We start from the raw sequence: 21,210 nt of genomic DNA, 5'->3' as shown, positions 1-21,210 counted from the left end.
CATCAAATAAATTTCATGTAGGCTAAACTGCCATACCTTCAAAAATCAGAATTGAATAACACAAGAAATATGTAAAGGAAGTTCATAACTCTAGTGATATATTCATACATTTAGATCAAAATAATCACCCAGTTCACTGGGACAACACCCAAACCACTTTTAGCAACAACATTATTGTGAAGAACCTCATAGAATATAGTATGACCAATACCAGCCTGGATCACAAGATAAACTTACATCAAATTTTATATGTTGGAAAGTTATATCTGTAAGAAAATAAATAAATTATTCAGACTATAGAACACCTTGTACCATTTGTGCCTCTACGTGACACCATGGTGTCCGTCTGGAGTATTGGCTGCATGTTATGGTGGGGTTAAAAGCTGCTCAGTAGCATGCAGCTGATACTTTAGGGTCTATATGGGGCACCCCTATGAAACAGAGTCACACATAATTTTGTCTGTGATGGGGAAATCTCTATTCATAGAGAAATATACCACATAACCTACCCTAGTGATCACTGCATTTGACTACTTGTCATTTACCAAGAGGTGGAACTGATTACCAATTAAAAATAATTATCAAATTACCTATTAGTCATCAATAGTAGCTTTTACTACTGTTTCTGTTCAATGGTATGTTCAAACTTAAGAAATCTACTATAGAAATCATAATTCAGAAGACCCCTCTAATTTCAGTAAATTTATAGAAGTGCACACTACACAATATAGCAATAGGAAATTAAATATTTATTTTGTAAATTATAATACATCAATGTAATATACATTTTGGTATATCTGCATTTCTGTACAGTATGCAATAGTATGTTTTTGAATATATCATCTGACAGAGCCCATAATTACAATCATTTTGAACCACTAAATCATATTGGGAGAACCAATAATAAATGAGATAATTAATCTAATTCAATGAAAAAAAATTGGGGATCCTACCACCTCAAACTGCCTACCTCTGTCTTCAAATCACTCCTGTCCATTCATCTGTTTGTTTACCAGATGCATATGCCACCCAATCATCATGTCATGACCAATCAGAGATGAGACACTCATTAGCGATCATTATTTCAAATGTCCTCTGCAGTGGTTTGTAAAGTGAGGGGAAGCACACTCAGCTTGAATCTGAGAGTCACAATGGCAGTTGTGTCAATTACGTGTCCTGGCTGTCCATATGATTATTGGAGATCAAAAAGTGGACGAAATGCCCTGGTATGGTGAGTGAATACTTTGAACAGTATTTTGCTAGGTAGTCATTCATCCATTCCTTTGAGGATTCTAAAATTTATCATTGATTTATGGTTGCTGCTGATAATCTGTACAAGCCACACGAGAATCAACAGGAAGATAAGGCCAAAATTGAGTACAAAGCAATACTATGGTCACCCAGTACTAAAAAGAATATAAGGAAAATTGAGAGAATCCAGAGAGCAACCACAAAGCTGGCCCCAACACTATCAAAACTGTCATATGAAGACAGATTGTCAATACTAGAATTACCAACCCTGGAACAAAGAAGAGAAAGACATGACTTGTTGGCCATCTACAGAATTATGAGAGGTATAGAAGTCCTTGATAGAGAAGACTTACTAAATTGGGATAAGAGAAACAGAAGAGGACATGGAAGGAAGCTCAAAAAGGACAGTTATAGAAGAGACCTGAAAAAGAACAGCTTTCCCCACAGAGTGGTGGATGTATGGAACACACTAGACAAAACAATAGTGTGTGCAAAACAATACACAAATTTAAGAGCAAATTAGATATGGCGAGATACAGAGAAGGGACACTACGAGCATAGCTCCCCTTCCCGTTAGATACAACTAAGTAAATCAGGAGATAGCTCATCACCTGATAACTCCCGCCCATCAACCAGCTGACAACAAACAGGTACCGGTAGGAAACAGCTAAGAATTTGCAAGGTTTAGGGGTTCTGGGTTGGGAACACCCATACACCCGGAGGGATCCCAAGTTGGGGATTAGGTTGAGTAAGTTAGGTTAGATTAGGTTAGGTTAGGTTATAGTTTGGTGGGTTAGGTTAGATTTGGTTAAGTTTGGTTAGGTTAGAAAATTTGGGAGTCCATCACTACAAACATCACAATTACCTTTTGGTACAATATTCAATAAGGGATTTGGTTAGGTTAATAGCACTTTATAAACACAAGTCTAAATGACCTTGGAAATTATGGTATTTTTTTAGTTTCGACCATGGGCGCAATATAGCAATAGAAAATTAATGATTAATTTTGTAAATTAAAATGTATCAATATAATATGCAATTTTGTGAGCGGAAATGAAAATAAAAAATACCTTGCTACAAGCAAATATGCTAATGAATGAAGTCGGCAGCATAGGATCGGGACACCATCTTGTCTGTCAATTGACGGCCTCAGTACTTCCGACAGTACCTCGCCAGGTACATTTTCTTGAAAGAATGTTATGGAGCAGAGATACATAAATTCCTTCAAGCTGCAAGAACTTTGTATACCGTGCAAGCTGAGAGAGTGGTTGAAAAGCCTGGCAATGTATCTCATGACGACAACAACGAGGACGAGCAGGATGACATTTAATTTGCAGGTAACGATTTATTAAACACAGGTTAGGTTACATTAGGTTAGGTTAGGTTAGATTAGGTTAGTTTAGTTTAGGTTAGACGAATCTACCCTCCTTTTATTTCTTCAACGTCGGCATCTATCATAACAAACATGGCGTACCATTCGTCTGACACAACTTCGTTACTTACAAAATCTGTTTTAGCACCTTTTTTGTTTTTTATTTCCGCTCATAAAATTGCATATTAGGTTGATACATTATAATTTACAAAATTAATACTTAATTTTCTATTGCTATATTCCGCCCATGGTCGAAACTAAAAATCTAACAAAATCATTTGTGTATTTCTGTATCTTTTAAAAGATAAAGCATCAAAAAACAAGTAATTTCTGCCAATAACTAATACCAGAATCATTGGAAAAACATAAAAATTAACTTGAAAAAATATTTCTGGAGGTCGTGAGTTATATTGTACGGAAATGCAAGTTTACCTACATTTTTCTTTGCAGAAGTATAATAGAAAAAGTTGCTAAATGCAATACACTAATGAATAGAGCCACAGTGACTGCTTGAGATGCCATCTTTGTTTTGATTAATGCAGAGATTGAAGAAATTAAAGTATGATAAATTTGTCTAGTCTTACCTAACCTAATCTGTATTTAGTATATGCAGTACCTATAATTCTAAAGGTCATCAGGGTTGTCCTGGTCATCAGGGATATTGACATCCAGTTTTGGCATCCAATTGGACTGGGGGAGGGGGGGTGTAGAGGAGTTTCTTGAAGAAAAGCATGAATTTCAGCCCTGTAGTACTGTTTTAAAAATATGTAGTCTAGTGACATCACTTGGAGTGGGAGAACACCTGGTACATAACATCAATGTCATCATCAAATTGACATTGACAAGACTACAAATGACAATATGGTGTCGCGAATCTACCGTTGCAGGGTTTTTTGTTATTAATTTCTGCCTAGAAAGATGTATATTATGTTAATGTATTATAATTTGCAAAATTAATATTTTTCTATTGCTATATATATCACGGTGTGCACTTCTTTAAAATAATATCCTAATTTCTTCCAAACAGATTTATATAAAACATAAAAAATGCATATGATTATGGTCCAATGTTAAATATTTTACATAATGCAGTAGTTCCTGAAATCCTGATATCAAAATCCAAAAAGTTCATGAGGAACAGGACCAAGTCCAAGACCAAGACAATCACAGTACACTCAAGACAAACCTGTAACATCTTATTTGTTCTGTCAAATGATCGTTGATGTGTGGGCAACACAGTGGAAATCTATGGACAGGAAGTTGAATTTTCTCCGATGCATATTTACGTTCTCGTGGTATTCTTAACGCCTTTAATAGACGTGTGTGTGGAACCTGTGTAGGGTTTAACCTCTGAGAGCTTGACCCTGTGTTGACGTGACTGAACAGTGGTTTTTTCTGTTCATGAATGCTTCTTTGGAAAATCCTTCGTTTCAATACTAATATGTTAATTCCAATATTTTGCCTTGATTGATGATATACATTTCTCCACATCCTTCTTCCTCAGAACTACCATATATCACTTCTTTTAGGTTACGAATGTCAACAATAACAATAAGTACATTCGAAGTTCCATGAAATATAAAAATATATATTCTAATATCTTTACTGAATTAAATGTTTTTCACACACAGTGATTTTTCTAACTGTAGACCTAGTTTGAGATTATTGTCATTTGTGTTTTTTTCTAATTTCACTTTCTCATCCCATAAATCGCTCCGTCACCAGTAGAACTGCATGGCATGTGGGTATGGCCTACATTAATTTTAATTCACTCCAGAGTATATAGCGTCGATATTTATGCAGGAGGACTAAGATTTGAATATATGTGTCACTTCTGTTCCTGCTTGCTGCACAATTGTGAAACATGACGCTGAATGCCGACTTGAAGAGGTGTCTCGGCAATTTTTTGCTTTCGGAGAATCATGGGAGCATCGTTGGAATAAATGTGTATCAGTCCAGCAGCTGTTCTGCACGACTCAGTCAAGGTCTGTTACCAGTGTATTTCGTGAACATCAACTCAGAAACATGTGATTCACCATGACCTTGGATCACATGTTGGACTTGCGATCAGCATTACCCTGCCCTGATTTGTGGGCAATGCTGTGACCTCACACACAGACAACCCAAACTACTTGCCCACCTTGGTTAGTGCCTGCTCGCTGTGCAATGATGCTAAAATGTTTTCAGACCTGGTCGGGTCTCGAGTTCGAATCGCTGAAATAGCAGTCGAGTACGATACCACCACGCCGTGAAGTCGGTTACAGTACATGAGATGCAGAGCACGTTGTTGGAGCAATGTTCATGGGTTCCGGTCTCTGTTCCTCCACTTGCGAATCTTGCATTAAATTCTTGGGTTAGATTACCACCTTACTTTCCACAAGTACACTTCTAGGTGGAAAGCTATATTTCCTGACATATTTTTTCCAATGATCTCTTGTCGACCTTTCTTCTCATACCAATAATGATTTTCTGTCCACTCTCTCTAAACTCGTTTCCAGTTTGTATATGACTGGGGTTCTCAACCTTTTTTCCCGTTTTCTACGTACCCCGAGAATCTTCAAACCATCGTCCCGTACCTCCATTAACCTGACTCAGAATATAGAAAACGGTAATATAACAAAACTAATCAGATATACATAGGCAGCGCAATGAGTATCAAATGGTTCAAATTGTAATGACTTTATTCATCAGTTAGCATTGATATCACAAACAATGTACAATGTTCTCTGCAGATTTAGTTGTTTAAGTCATCTTTCGCTACATAGTCATCTACTGTAAGTACCCCCCTGGAAAAAAGTCCCGCGAACACCAGGTTGAGAACCCCTCTCTTCGTCCTTCCAAGGTGGGAACTCCCAGTTCCTCGTATATATCTTTCCTCGTGTCTTTTATACGAGGGATCACCTTGGTTGCCACATGATGTACTCTCTCTCTCTGTTTCTTTTTTTTTTTAGGTATTGTGACCACATCACCGCTGCGCATTGCAGTCTACTGTAGGCCCTGGATCAAACTTTCAATGGTTGTCACCATGTCATCACCCATGTAGTGAAATAGCCCCAGGGGGCTAGTGAATGTTGTAAGTTTGCGGCTTTCTTTGTCGAGGGGGACTCGGTGGTAGCCCGAGTATGCACCTGTCACGGTCTTGAACGAGTGCTCAGGTACTACACTGGTGAAAAAGTCAAAGGGCGGCCTGGTGTGGTGTCCCTCCCTCAGGCTGGCGCAGTTGAGGCGCTGGAAGTCGACCTAACGACGAGGTTTTCCTCCGTCTCTTTTCGGCACCATTCGGGAGCAGCAGCACCACTCGGTGGGTTCGCCGGCGGACGCAGCCTCGATGGTGCCCCTTGCCGACATCGTCGTCGTTGTTCGTATGGTCACCGAATCTCATTAAAGACATTGACAGATTGGAAAAAGTACAACGGTGAACCACAAAACTGATTCCAAATATCAAAAATAAATCATACAATGGGGCAGTAAACTAGGGTTTCTGAATCAGTTGTCCGCCTCTCACCATACCTCGTCCAGCCACGTCAACGTTGCACTCAGCAAGAGATATGGCCACCAGCACCAGGCTGAGTTGTACCGGGCGAAATTCAGGTCAAGGATGAGGGGCCCTGGCGGGTTCCTCTCCTTCCTTGCTCAGGACCTGGAACTGGTGGTGAGGAGGCCATACCCGGAAGCCACGGAAGACATAATGGGAGTGCTGCTGAGAGATCAGTTTGTGGGTACGGTGGACAACCCGCAGGTACGTCTCTACATTGAGCAGACGCACTCCAAGACCTTCCAGGAGGCCCTTAAATCGAGTCTTTTCTGCAAGCTTGTAGGGCTGGGCCCACGATGAACCCCAGCGTCTATGGCCCGGTGTGCGTTCGGCGGGACTGAGTGAGTAAGACGCTGCCTCGCGCCTTCTGCTCCTCCTCCCCAATCCTCCCTACGTCCCTTTCGGGGCCGGTGCTACTGGTGCGTAAAAACGGGCCACATACAGAGATAGTGCCTACATGTAGGTGATGCTGGGGCCGGACCAAGGGGCACTAGAGCGAAGCAGTACCGCCATGTTCCATGATGCTGGCACTGTGGACAGCAACATAGGAGTCAAGACAGTGCGGCCGCAACCGTGGAGGCTGCGGAAAACCGGCAGGGGCTGGCAGTCGAGGCCAACCAGCCACCGGCAGAAAAGCCCCGCTCTGTGAGGTGGCACGCCAGCGACGCCCATTCTGCCCAGGTGCAGGGAAGGGACAGGTAAACGGCAGACCCTGTAACCTGACGGTGGATACGGGTACTGAGAGATGATGTCAGTGGCTCCCCAAGTGATACGACAGTAGCTGCACCGACTCGAGAGGGCCAATGACCGCCATGGTGGAGGTTGGCGGAACAGAGGAGAAACTACCCGGTGCACATTGGCGACTTGGAAGAGAACCTGCTGGGACTGGACTGTCTACAACAGACTAGAGTTGTGCTGGACTTAGGGGAAATGACCATGGGGGCCGGGAGGAGTGTCGTTCCCCTGGTCGAATGTGGTGGCGATGATGGAGAATGCCCCGCCGCGCCGCCGCCTTCCGAGGGCAGCCACCGCGGTCGTATTGCCAAGAGGAATCCAGTAGAGGCATTGTTACTACAAGTAGGACGCACGCTGGAAAGGTGTAATGTGGTAAATGGAGCGATTACTAGTGGTCAGGGCGAGACAGTGGTGAATAGCGTGGTGATTTCTGCCCACCTACCTACCTGTAGGGTCTGTGGAAGGGGAACACAGTTTGCTTGACAGAGCAGCAGGGAGGATAGAAAATTAGTGGCTTGCTACGCTGACGTGTTCTCGCAGGAAAAAAAACACGACTTGGACAGAACGGGCCTGGTGAAACGACGAATCCACACCATGGACGGTCTGCTTCTCAAGCAACTGCCTCTACGGTTGGCGGTTGCCCGTGGAGCAGCTGGTAGAGAAATTTGTGCTCCAATATGGGCGCAAGTAGGACCCACGGTTCGAGTCCTGCAGAACCCGAAGGGTATTGGCTAAGAACTGTTACGTTGTGAAATTAAGGATGGTCCTCTCGTAGAAATGAAATAGAAGTTTGCATTGGCTTAGTCATTTAGCGACTGAATGGAAGAGGGGGCAGTGTTACAAATACACGTGTGATCGCTTCACTGTCGTACAAGCTTGATTATGTGTGTGTGCGTGTGTGTTAAGCGGCCCATACACGATCAATTTGACTGTGTATGGGCGATGTATCGCCCATACACGGTCAATTCAATTGTCAATTCAGAGTATTGACAATGAAATTGCGCAATATAATTGATCGTGTATGGGCCACTTTCCGGAAGCCTGCGTACCCGCATTCGTAGGTATAAAGAGAGTGATTTGTGTGATTGCAGGAGCGACACCTCCACCCCCCACCCCGTGCGTGCGCGCGCGTGTGGGTGGAAGTAGGTGACGACCAGGAGTACCCGGTGTGTGTGTGTGGGGGGGGGCAGTGTGCGAGAGAGAGGAAGAGAAATCCTGTTCTTGTGGCGTGGTTGTCCGTCTGCTTATAGAGAGATGCTGGATTATGTGAAGGAGTGACGTATGAATGGTGAGGAGAAAGAATTCTGGATTTCTATAATTGACATTGTGAATAAAGCACTTGTATATCGCATTGGTGGTTTTCAATAATCGCCGAGGACTCGTACGGTCACGAACGAAGGAGAACTAGAATTTACAACATATGAAGGATACTACAAGGGACCATAAGGCCTACACTAGGCAGTTCCATGTCCATTACCACCTGTCATCCCCATCCATAAAGTTGTCTAACAGTTTCTTAAAACAGCTGATGGTTACTAAGTCTATTCCATTCGTTGACCATCCTATTAGTAAACTAATTATTGTCTACTTCTTAAATCTAAATTTGGCCAGTGTAAATCCATTACTGCGAGTCCTGCCCTGTTGTCTTAATATGATGACCTTGTTTCCGTCAATAAGAACAAATCCAATAGAAGTGCATTTTTTTCATTAATGTTAGTTTTGTGATGAGTATGATAATATGGAACTGTATACCACTATGTTCAGTGGTATTTTGTCCGGATACCAGTCGCGTGTCTTGGGTGGCTAACTCCCTTATGCAGATAGACTATCGTCTGTTTCACTTGTGTTCTCTGTGTACTGTTAGTGGCATGATAAATCGTAACAAAAGATGTAGAACTGTGGTGCATTAATTTTCGGCGGCCACAGTAAAGTGTAGGACCTCGTATTGCTGGTGTTTACATGGACACACTCCACGATCTGGCTGTGTATGCACAATAATAATTTACTCAGAAGATCGTACGTTTGACAGCGCAACATACCCTAACGTTAACAGCCTGAAGACGCTCATAAGCACAACGTTTGTGCGCCAGTGCTCCTCCCATGACAAGCCTGATATGTAAATAATAATAATATCAACGCAATGAAGGAGGTAAGAGGAGGTGGGGAAGTGTAAAGAGACTATTACAGAGCAGTTGTGAAGGAGATTGGGGTTGTAAGGTGGGTTGTGATGGCCTGCATACACAATATTGCTAGAACAATGTACATAGAGGGTTACCCGAAATTTTGACCAGAAAATATAGTATGACACTAGCAACTGCTTAACAGAATCTACAAATTAAAATTCGTGTTATTCCTTTACCCTTTTGCATGACAAGTGCTAATGGACATGGAACTGCCTAGTGTAGGTCTTATAGTCTCTTGGAGTCTCCTTCATTCTTATGTTCTTAAGAAGCCTATACCTGACTCCAGTAAATAGCCAGCTAGATGAATTAAGTGCCTGAAATTAAATTTTTGTGTTACTCGGCTGTAACTTGTTTAGTACATAACATTCATAAATTAATTAAGTTTGAAAGTTATGCTCTACGGTCAACTCGTACTCATATCACATATGGTCAGGACTCGAATCCAGGACCAGATGGTCTCACTTCACCTCCTCGTCCACTGTGCCATGGAGCAGAAGCCAGTAAACATAAAGATGAGTGCCAGTCTCACAGATGCAATTCTTATCAATATCATTGGATAGCTCATCATTCCGAGTATTTTGAATCCCAGAAATAAGTACTACAAATTGGTAATGTCATTAACGTTTTTTAAAAAGTGTTTAATGGGGGGGGTATGGTGCAGAGTAGCACACCTGCACCTAACCTAACTTAGGTAAAATTCCAGAATCATGCAAACGTGGATATTGAACATGAAACTTATGTTGTTCAATAGCTCCCAACCTAACCTAATGTAACAATTCCATAGAAATATCTTCCAGAAAAAAAATGAAAAATGTGCTTGTGTGATACTGTGGGGGATAGAGCAGTGCCACCTGGATAAGGAAAACATTGATGTTTCCTCTTTGTGGGCTTTGATGAATTAATATCTGGCTAAACACTGACAGAGGAATTTGCCTCATGTCCCAGGCAGTGTCATCTACTCCTTAACATCTTTTTGATGTGTGGGTGTGCTACTCTGCACTGCAGCCCTCACCAAAAAACACTCAATTTTAAAAAAAATTGCTACTGACATTACTATTAAATTGTGGTACTTGTTAATGGGGTTCAAAATACTCAGAATAGTGAGAGCTATGTGATGATGTAGGTAAGAAATGCATCTGAGTGACTGGTAAACATCCTTATAAATACCCTATAGCCTTGCATTTCCTTGTCATATCATTGAATTTCAAGGTTGTACTTCAAAATTAATTAAATGTAAGTTTAGTGATATTGTTTTGGAATCCCAGTAACTACAATCATGATATTTTTATTATTATATTTTTCCCCCACACGTCATTTATTTTATTATTTATTTTATTTGTTTATTTTTAGAAAGATTAGTGCATAGGACCTCAAAATCACAATAGCAACTTGTACATCCCCCCACAATCATCCTTCACAGTTCCCAAGAACTTCAACCCTAACCTCAGCTAACTCACCACCCTCCCCAACCTTATCCTAGGTGGTGACTTCTGGCCTTATATGTCAACCCTGAATTGGACAAAGTGTTTGATTTACAGACACAACTTTACTTATTAACCACCATGAACAACACCCATAATTGCACACACATCCCTCAGCAAACCCTGCACATCCCCTCCTCTCCTGACATCATCTTCTGTTCCCACTGTTTAACCCCAACATCATCTTGGAAAGTAGTTGGAGCCCTTGGGTCTGACCACTAATCATCACTACTAAAACACAATACACCCCAGTTGGCCACAGACAGATATACATCAACTACAAAATAGCAAACTGGGAAGCTTTCACTGATGAGACGGAACAACATTTTGAGATACTGAACAGTGCACCAATCACAGACATAGACACTGTTGTACACACCTTCAACACACCCATACAAAATGCAGGCAAGAATTACACTCCCAGAAGCAAGAGAAAATCACACAACCCAAACTTCACATCAGAAATCCAAAGCCTCATCAGACAGCACAAACACAACACCCCCACACCTATCCCTAAGAACAAAACAGATCAAAGAAATCACTTGACACTGAGATCAACAAAATGAGATGAACAAAAAAACTAAATTGGCATGCATTTGTCAGCACACTTAATCATGAAACAAACACCAAAAAATTGTACAAGACACTCAACAACATCACATTATCCAACAGTAATACACCACATTCTCATACAGCAATCACCACAAAAACAATCACACTACCCTCAAACAGACAATAAGCAAACAGTTGTAAATCATTTTGCACAGACAACCCATCTCATCCCTCATCCTGACAACCAGCATATCAACCAATGTAAGAAAGATGTCCCCACAGACTTGGACTAAGCACCCTTCATATATAGCCAGATGAAAACTATAATCCATGACCTCAAGCACTCATCTGCATCTAAAACACCTAGGACCATACAGAATACATGCACTCACCAGCATTGCAAACTACAGCTATTCAAACAACACTGTACAGTACCCAACATCTGGAAGCATGGGAAAATCATCAATCCCCAAACCCAACAAAGATTCAACAGTTCCAGCATCACCACCCAATCACACTTCTCTGCACCCCCTCCAGAGTCATAGAATGCCTCATATTACAGCTCGTTACACCACATATTCCCCTTGCCAAATCACAACACTGTTTTAGGCTACTGCACTCAACACTCTTCTAGTTGACCTTACACAATGAGTTTTTTACTGTATCAATTCAGATAGGCCATCCACCAATGCAGTATTACCAACCAAATATAAAACACCGATATGCACAAAAATTCCAAAAGGGTATGTCTGTTGAGCAAGGATGGGGTGGTTTAGGGAGTGGTTACATGTGAATGATATTTTGACTGCCAGAAGAGGAATTTCTCACCATCTATTTTTCTGCATGAGGAGACACAGAGGGGGTCACCAATTAAATGAAGTGGCCTAGCTGTGGATGTGCTGTGTCTAGCTGCATTTCTTCTGACCCAGGGCATTGGGCAAGATGCAGGGATGACCCGTCATCCAGGACAAGTCAAGAAAAGAGGGAGGGAGGGCTGATGAATGGGAGGAATATGTGGGGATGAAATGGGTGGGAGTGGATTTTTGCCTTTGACTTTGGCTACCTCCCTTGTAAGGGGGAAAAAGTCATTGGTATATGCATGTATGTATATTTATATATATGTTAATATATATGTATATTTTTATTTTTCAGAGTGCAAGAGCATGACATTCAGGTTCACCCTTGTGAAGGAATTGTTCATTAGCTGTAAAAAGGTAGTAGAAGAAATTGTCTTGCATATTTCAAGGTTTTATTTGAGAGAACTTAAAAAACATCAAGTTGTAACTTTTCAGTATTTTTCTTTGTCAGATTCATGTTTGGATTGACAAGTATCAATTCTTTCATTTTTTTGTGTAAACTATGGACACTGATAGAATGATTCTTATAAAAATGAGAAACCATATATATGTAGCTTTTTATTAGCATGTTTCAGCATAGGCCCATGAAATCTTATATCAGGATAAGCAGACAAGAATTTGTGTAAATTTTCTCTTTGTTGGCTTGATATTTCAAGAACCATAATTTATAACAACAATTTTATTTACACAGGTCAGAAGCCATACAAATATTTTAAGGTTTGAGTACCCCTTTTTTCAATCATGTTAAGTGGATGTGGATTCATACAGTCAATCAAATATTTTACAGGTGAGAAACCTTTAAGATGTACTGTACTTCTTCTGAAGTTTCCAAATCTGGTAACCTGGAAAACCATGAAACCAAAAATCATTCACAGGAGAAGCCTCATGAATGTGCCCAGTAAAATTTCACATCCCTCTCTGGTACTTTGAAAATTGCATTATCTTAAGATCCATATGAAAACTTGCATTGGTGAGAAAAGACATACCAGAACTTGCACTCAAATGTTCTCTGTTGTGAAGCTTCATTCTGACAATCTTAATAGCCACAAACTCACACATTGGAAAAATCTTGTAAGTGTATTCTTTATGAAGTTTTGCTTTTGAAGTGCAGTGGTCTGAACAGGCTTATGAGAACACAGAAGGAAGAGGCCTCATTTTTTTTTTTTTCCCAAGTACATTTTCATGGTGTAATTTGAATATCTATTTGGAAAGTCATGCAGGTGAAAAGCTAAGAAAAACAGTGACGCCACATTTTCTGCATGAGGTCATCTGAAAAGTCATATGAAAGCACTAAGAACCCTCACAAGTACTGAAGGAAAGAAATAGGGAAATAAATTTTCTAAGTCTGATTATGCGAAGGATCATACAAAAACCGCACAAGGGAAAACCCCCATAAAGGTAGTTTGTAAATCTTCATTTTCTGCATCTGGTACTCTCAAAAACTGTAACTATGAAAACTCATATTGCAGGAAAGCCTCATGATTGTACTATTTGTAAAGCTTCATTTTCCCAGTCAGGTTCTCTAAAACTTCATATGAGAACTCACACAGGTGAGAAGCCTTATGAATGTAGTATTTGTAAGGCTTCTTTTTCTCAGTCAGGTACTCTGAAGAGTCATATAAGGACACACACAGGGGAGAAGCCTCATGAATGTAGTGTTTGTAAAGCTTCATTTTCTCATTCAGGTTCTCTGAATAGACATATGAGAACACACACAGGAGAGAAGCCTCATGTTTGTACTGTTTGTCGAGCTTCATTTTCTCATTCAGGTTCTCTGAATAGACACATGAGAACTCACACAGGGGAGAAGCCTCATGTGTGTACTCTTTGTACGTCGTCTTTCTCCGAGTACGGGAATCTGATCAATCACATGAGAACCCATACAGGGGAGAAACCCTATGAATGCACCATATGTAAAGCTTCCTTCTCTCAGTCAAGTTATTTAATCAATCATATGAAAGCTCATGCAGGAGAGATGACCCATGAATGTACTATTTGTAAAGTTTCATTTTCTCAGTCCAAAGTTCTGAAAAAGCACATGAAAACTCACACAGGAGAGAGGCCCCATGAATGTGTTGTTTGTAGAGCTCTGTTTTTTGAGTCTAGTAGTCTCATCATTCATATGAGAACTCACGCAGGGGAGAAGCCTCATAAATGTTCTCTGTGCAAGTCGACCTTTTCTCACGGTGGTGCTCTCAAAAAACACATGAGGATTCACACAGGGGAAAAGCCTTTTAGATGCTCTCTTTGTGAGTCGTCCTTTTCCCAGTCGAACGGTTTGAAAAGCCACATGAGGACTCACACAGGGGAAAAGCCTCATAAATGTACTCTTTGCGAATCGACATTTTCGAGTGTAGGTACTCTGAAAAATCATATGATGACTCACACAGGAGAGAGACCTTACGAATGTAGCGTGTGCAAAGATTCGTTTTCTCGTCCGGGCACTCTCAAGAAACACCTCAGGACTCACACGGGGGAGAGGCCTTACAAGTGTAGTCTTTGCGAATCCTCTTTCTCTCAGTCGGGTAATTTGAAAAATCATATGAGAACTCATGCAGGGGAGAGGTCTCACGAATGTAGTATTTGTAAAGCTTCGTTTCTCCTCTCAAATTCTCTGGAGAAGCACATGAGAACTCACACAGGGGAGAGACCTCACAAGTGTACTCTTTGTAAAGCTTCATTTTCTGAGTCGGGCACTCTCATCATTCATATGAGAACTCACACGGGTGAAAAGCCTTACCAGTGTACTGTGTGTGTTTCTTCGTTTTCGCAATCTGGCAACCTGAAAAGACACATGAGAACCCACACAGGGGAAAGGCCTTACCAGTGCACCCTTTGCGAGTCTTCATTTTCACATTCAGGTGCTGTGAGGACCCATATGAAAGCTCATATAGAAAAGAAGCCTTGCTGATGTATATGAAGCTTTGTTTTCTAAATCTTGTACTTAGAAAAATGATAAAAACTCACACTGGGAAACTATGCCTTGTTTGTAGAACTTAATTTCCCTATCAGGTACTTTGAAAAGACACAAGACACAGGGGAGAAACCTTGTGGCTCTTCTCTTTTTTTGGAAACTTCATTTAGCAAGTCAGCTAAACTGAAATATGAAGAACTCTGTATTAGCACTTTCTGCAAAGTTTAATTTTCCAAGTCTGATATTCTTGAATAATCATTTGCATACTTGCATATGGGAGAAGGTATTTCTGGGTTTCTGAAAAGATGTATGCAAACTTACAAAAGAGACAATCGTCATATATATATATGCATTGTGAAGCTTTATGTTCTGGTGATCTTGATATCTATATGCAAATTTGTAGAGGGTAAAAGACCCATAAAACTACGGATTGTAAGTCTTCATTTTCATGTTCTAGGGATCTAATTTTAGGACAAGTGTTGACTGTAAACCTACCAAGCCATTTGTCACTGAGCTGGCAAATGTAAGTAAAATGTAATGGCATTAGCACAAATGGAGTTTCTCATGAAGTCAAAAAAGAGTATGACCTTGATTTTATCATGTTAATGCTCTTGTGGCTTCAAATTGAGAGGCACTGGTCTTGGTGGTGGATGCTATTGGAACCATAGTAATGTCATATTTTATGAAATGTGCTGATTTAAATTTAGAAACCTGAGCCATGTTTTGAATCATTCTTGCTGAGGACTTTGGTTCTTAATTTTATGATGTATCTGCATTTACTCCATCTGGGGTATTGGCTGCATGTTATTGCGGGGTTAAAAGCTGCTTGGTAGCATGCAGTTCATACTTTAGAATCATATGGGGCACCCCTATGGACCAAAGCCACACAATTTTGTCTGTCAAAGAGGAAATCTCTATTCATAGAGAAATTATGCTATTTTATTATACTGCAACTATCCCTCCATTATGTTGTCCCTCCACTCTTAATACTGTCCTGTACCACTTCTCTGAGTATTCATTTCCTTTTTTGCTGAACAGCATGGTAGGGGAGAAAGAATACTACCACCAAATGTTCCCACTTGTATAGTAAAAGGTGACAAAAACAGGACAGGGATAAGGGAAAAAAAAAACATAAGAGGGTCTGGAAGGAGTTTTCTAACCAAAACCCTAAGGTTTGGGTCTTTTAATGTGCATGGATGTGGTATAGGTGAGAGTAAAAGGGAAGAGATAGGCAGTATGTTTGTGAAAAGATGGGTGTGTTGGCATTGAATGAAACTAAGTTTGAGTTTGGGAGCATAGTTGGGAGGGAGTCAGGAGTGAAGAGAGGATGAGAGAAAGAATGGGTAGCTATACTAGTATGTGAAGAGATGGGTAAGTGTGTGGTGGAGTGGAAGGAGGTTTCTTCAAGGTTAATGCGGATGAGGGTGAAACTAGGGAGATGTGTTTTTTTTGTAAGTGCATATGGGCCTGGTAGTGAGAAGAGTGTAGAGGAAAGGTAGGGTTTTTGGATAGGCTTAAATGAATGCATAGAGGGTTTAGGGAGAAATATCAATGAAGTGGTGTTGGGAGATCTCAATGCTAGTGTAGGAGATGAACCAATAGATGGAGTGGTTGGGAAGTATGAAGTTTCAGGAAAAAATCAGTGGAGAAATAATGGCGAAATGTGTCTAAAAAGAGAGTTGATATGGCAAATACAGTGTTTAGGAAGAAAGTCAAGCATAAGTACACATTGGAGAGGGTGGTGGATGGAAGGGTGATAGATAGGGCTTTAATGGACTAGTGGTAACCAGGAGGAGAATAAGAGTAAGAATAAGAAATGATTAGACAACTTTATGGATGGGGGGTGACAGATGGTGATGGATACAGAACTGCCTAGTGTAGGCCTTATGGTCTCTTGCAGTCTCCTTCATTCTTATGTTCTAAGAGTTTTGGATATATGTGTTCTAAGGGGAGAGAGTGGGGGAATATCAGATAATTTTTTGGTGGAAGTTAAGTTTAGAGTGGAGGATAAAGAAAGAGGAAAAGGACAGAAGGTAAGGAAGTGCCTAAGGTAAACTGCATAAATGAGAAAGAAAAAGAGGAGTACAAGAAGCTGAGAAGAGTGGGAGGGAATAAAGAATAGATTAGAACTAGGAGTGGAGGAGGAAAGGGGATGTTTCAAAGAGAGGGTCACAAAGTGTGCAAAGATGGTGTGTGGAATAAGGAGGAAATAGAAGGAAAGGTAGTGAATGGTGGGATTATGAAGGAAAGGCTGTAGAAGAGAGGAAAGAAGCATTCACAGATTGGTTACAAAAAAAAGGACATGAGAATTGTATGAGAGGGGTTGGATGGGTGTCATGCAGAGCATCTAAAAGAGGGAGGTACAGTGATGATGAACTGGCTGGTGAGGTTGTTTAATGCTTGTCTAAAGGAGGGTAGAGTACCAGAGGACTGGAGAAGTGCCTGTATAGTTCTGCTTTACAAGGGAAAAGGGGACAAGTGTGAGTGTAGTAGTTTCAGAGGGATCAGTTTGTTGAGTGTAGTTAGGAAGGCTTATGGGAGGGTTTTGATTGATAGGATCAGGAGAGGAAGAGAGTAATTGGTGAGGAACTGTGGGTTTAGGACAGATAGGGGTTGTGTAGATCAGATTTTTGTGGTAAGGCAAATATGTGAGGAAGCTTTAGGAAAAGGTAAAGATGTATTTTGGGCCTTTATGGATTTGGAAAATGCTTATGACAGGGTAGACAGGAAGGCACTGTGGGAGGTATTGCAGATATATGGGATAGGAGGAAAGCTGTAGAGCAGTCAAGAGTTTTAAGAGAGTAGTAGAGCCTGTGTTAGGATTAGAAATGGAGCGAGTGAGTGGTTTGAGGTAAAGGTAGGACTTTGCCAGGGATGTGTTATGTCACCTTGGCTATTCAATTTATACAAGGATAGGGTGGTGCAAGAAGTAAATGCAAGGCTAATGGGCAGGGGATTGGAGATGGTGAAAGAGAATGGAAAATAAGCCAGTTGTTGTTTGCTGATGACACTGCACTTGTAGCAGGATCAGAGGGATTAAGGAAGTTAGTGAACAAGTTTAGGAAGGCGTGTGAAAAAAGAAAGTTGAAGATAAATATGGGTAAAAGTAAGGTAAGATTACAAGGGGAGAGGATGGCAGGAAATTGGAAGTATTAAGGGAGAGAAACTGGAGGAAGTGGATAGCTTTAGATACTTGGGTGCAAATGTGGCATGAAGTGGAGGAGTGGAAGTGGAGGTAGAATGTAGAGAGAAGCAAGTAAAGACCTTGGGAGGATTAAAAAGTGTAATGAAAAATAGACATTTGGGAATGGATGCTAAGAGGAGATTGTATGAAGTGATTGTGCCAACAGCACTGTATGGGGCAGAAACATGGAACATAAGAAGAAGAGTTTAAATGTATTTGAGATGAAATGCCTGAGAAGTGTGGTAGGGGGTACTAAGCTGGATAGAGTGAGAAACAAGGATGTGAGGAGGTGAGAGGGGGTGGAAAGATAGTTGGAAGATAGGGTTGATGAAAAAGTATTGGGATGGTTTGGACACATGGAAAGAATGAGTGAAGAAAGATTAGTAAAAGAGGTGTGGAAGGCAGAGGGGGCAACCAAGGATGAAATGGGTGGATGGGGTAAAAGGGGCATTGGGAAAGAGGGGAATGTCTGTTGAGGAAGGACAGAAGATAGGGGTGAGTGGAGAATGGTTGTGTATGGATGATGCTGTGCTGCATGAGGGGACAGAGAGGGGGTCACAGATTAAATGAAGCAGCCTTGCTGTGGATATGCCATCTTGCTACATTGCTTCTGACTCAGGGTAGTGGACAAGATGCAGGGATGACCCTTCATCCAGGAACCAAGAAAAGAAGGGGGGAGTGGTGGTTAATGGGAGTGGAGTATGTGTGGATGAAATGGATTTTTGCCTTTGAATTTGGCTACCTCTCTTGTAAAGGGGGAAAAGCCATTGGTATATGTATGTATCTGTATTTACAGTTGCAACCTATTATTAAAGTTGATAAGTGCAAGATAGCTCTTATGTTATTCATATAACAGGTTTGCTGCAGTCAAGGAACATGATGGGAAGGTTGTGCAAGATAAAATTATTTTGGGTTACTAATATATGCTCATAAAATGCATTATACAGTTTTTTAATATTCCTTTTTTTATTGGGTAATAGTCAAATTTATCAACCATTTTCATGCCAGTTTTGAGAGTGTAAGGATATTGCTTAATGATTAGGGATGTCAAGATTTATTTGCTTATAATTGTGTAAGATTATGATATCTAACCTATTTATATGTAATAGTAATTAAATTAATAATTGTTGTCTTGAGTTTCACTGACTGGAAACCAGAACATCACAATGGTACTAGTCCTCAGGCCATCCCAAAGAACTACTCCAGTTGTCTTATATCTGTCATGAATCTCATTTCAATATCTGCATCTCTTCCAACTGAATAAAAAAGATAAAAAGATGCAGTATATTATTCAAATATCTACAACAACCTACCATCTGCACCATATAATACATCATACATAAATAAAATTGCATTCACATCACAAAGCAAACACTTCAAGACTGACCACCAAAATCTTTATTCCAGCAGTATGGATTTTGTTGGCCAGTGGAAGACAGGACTTGAGGATGGACATTGCTTGTAGAACACTTTGTGAATCCAATATAATGCAGGAGGGTAGATTTAGACAATATACAAGGCAATAAGGATGGCAGAATTCAGCAGTGAAGATTGAGGCAATATGGTGTGGGAAGCCATCAGTATACTGTATATGTTATTATTTGTTGAATGAGTAGATAGGTGGGAGAAAGATTCTTGTTGAATGGCTTTATTTGGCATTACTCATTTAGAAGGCAAGAGTAATGTAGAGGTGCATTGCAGGAAGTAGCCAAGGGAGCTAGTTAGGTGTTGTTGTAGGTACAGTATTGTTGGTAAGTTCAAGTATGGATAGAAGAGTGAAGGATAACTTCACCAGGTATCCAATACTGTCTAGGTTTTTATTTAGAGATCCTGTATCTCTTCACCTCCCACTATTAAGAAGAGAATAGCAGGATCTCAAAGTAAAACTCAGGTACTGGAAACCTGTAAAAGGAGAACCAATTACTGTACTGCCTTTATGCGCTTTGGATTTTATTGGGTTCGTGACAGGAAATGACCCCCCCCCTCCCCACTTGTAATGTGAAGCCCCCATCATAATATTACACATACTGCTTGACTGCCCAATTTACACAGTACCCTGCAATAACTCCCATCCATTATCTGCCACCTCAAAGAACAGTGACCCTATGCTAAATCCCCGAGTGACAAGATACATACTCTATTTTGTCTCTACAACTTCCTATAGAAAACTGTACTACTAACCAACCTATGCATTATAGGATATCACATAATAGCGGTACAACATTGTCCATAAGGATAGAAGCACTGGTAAACTACAGCTCATAACAACAACATTAACAACATTTTGTATAAAGATTGCTGACAGCCAGTACTGTCTCCCCTCTTACTTTCAGCCGGTAACATAGAAACATACATATATACATACATATACCAAGGCTTTTTCCCCCTTTCAAGGGAGGTAGCCAAAAAGGGAAAGGCATAAAAACACTCCCACCCATTTCATCCCTAAATACACTCCACACCCCTCCCACCCTCCCTCTCATCTGAGCACCTCCTGGATGACGGGTCATCCCTGCACCCTGCCCACTGCCCTGGGTCAGAAGCAGTGTCGCAAGACACAGCACATCCACAGCAAGGCCGCTTCATTTAATCGGTGACCCCCCCTCTCCGTCCCCCCTTGCATATAAAGAGAGGACGGGGAGAAATCCCTTCGGGCTGCGTCAAAATTTACTCACACATACAACCCCACCCCCTGCCCATTCCTCCTCATGCAATCACAACATCATCCATATACAACCATTCTCCACTCACCTCTGTCTTCCGTCCTCTCCCTTCCTTCCTCAACAGACATTCCCCTCTTCCCCAAAGCCCCCTTCACCTCATCCTAGGACGTCCCCTCATGTTCACTCCCTCCACATCTGCCTTCCATACCTCTTTTACTAGTCTTTCTTCACTCATTCTTTCCATGTGTCCAAACCATCCTAATATTCTTTCATCAACCCTATCTCCCAGCTCCTTTTTCATCCCTGTTCTCCTCCTCACCTCCTCATTTCTCACTCTATCCAGCCTAGTAACCCCCTAGTAACAGTCCCACATTAATACAGTACAAAGTTTCTTCCCAGAACTCTATGGGAGGGTTGAAAACATACAGCTGGCCACTGAGGGGCTACAGGTTTCCAAGAAATTAAACTAAAGGTAACAATTAT

At 41.0% G+C, this 21,210-nt stretch overlaps 2 protein-coding genes across 7 annotated transcripts in view; one reads left to right on the top strand and one right to left on the bottom strand.

The window, feature by feature from the left end:
- Window positions 1–4,216, bottom strand: part of LOC143024021 (m-AAA protease-interacting protein 1, mitochondrial) — a 14,436-nt gene extending 10,220 nt beyond the window's left edge. Inside the window, exon 1 of the mRNA XM_076182715.1 lies at window positions 3,810–4,216. Within this exon, the coding sequence (XP_076038830.1) occupies window positions 3,810–4,114 (305 nt within the window). The 5' untranslated portion in view covers window positions 4,115–4,216. The remainder of the gene's footprint in view (window positions 1–3,809) is intronic.
- Window positions 4,217–8,086: 3,870 nt separating this feature from the next.
- LOC143024023 (uncharacterized) lies at window positions 8,087–21,155 on the top strand. 6 transcript variants are annotated; one of them, XM_076182721.1, is made up of 3 exons: window positions 8,087–8,181; window positions 12,262–12,323; window positions 12,754–19,455. In XM_076182721.1, the coding sequence occupies exon 3, from the start codon at window positions 13,417–13,419 to the stop codon at window positions 14,875–14,877; it is 1,461 nt and encodes a 486-aa protein (XP_076038836.1). In that variant the 5' UTR covers window positions 8,087–8,181; window positions 12,262–12,323; window positions 12,754–13,416; the 3' UTR covers window positions 14,878–19,455. The 6 variants fall into 6 exon arrangements, 4 of the variants coding, with proteins under 4 accessions (XP_076038836.1, XP_076038835.1, XP_076038834.1 ...); XR_012966244.1 differs by lacking the exons at window positions 8,087–8,181; window positions 12,754–19,455 and adding exons at window positions 8,807–9,042; window positions 19,475–21,155; XR_012966243.1 differs by lacking the exons at window positions 8,087–8,181; window positions 12,754–19,455 and adding exons at window positions 8,807–9,042; window positions 19,472–21,155.
- The last annotated feature ends 55 nt before the right edge of the window (window positions 21,156–21,210 follow it).

Source organism: Oratosquilla oratoria, unplaced genomic scaffold (assembly GCF_046742065.1).
Source record: "Oratosquilla oratoria isolate Oo_2021 unplaced genomic scaffold, ASM4674206v1 SCAFFOLD81, whole genome shotgun sequence".
Taxonomy (NCBI): Eukaryota; Metazoa; Arthropoda; class Malacostraca; order Stomatopoda; family Squillidae; genus Oratosquilla; species Oratosquilla oratoria.
Note: the sequence above shows the minus strand (reverse complement) of the source record. Positions and strands in the feature narration are given on the sequence as shown.

Coding starts and splice junctions, on each gene's coding strand:
- LOC143024023 (XM_076182721.1), top strand. CDS start 13,417: ATGAAAACTCATATTGCAGGAAAGCCTCATGATTGTACTATTTGTAAA.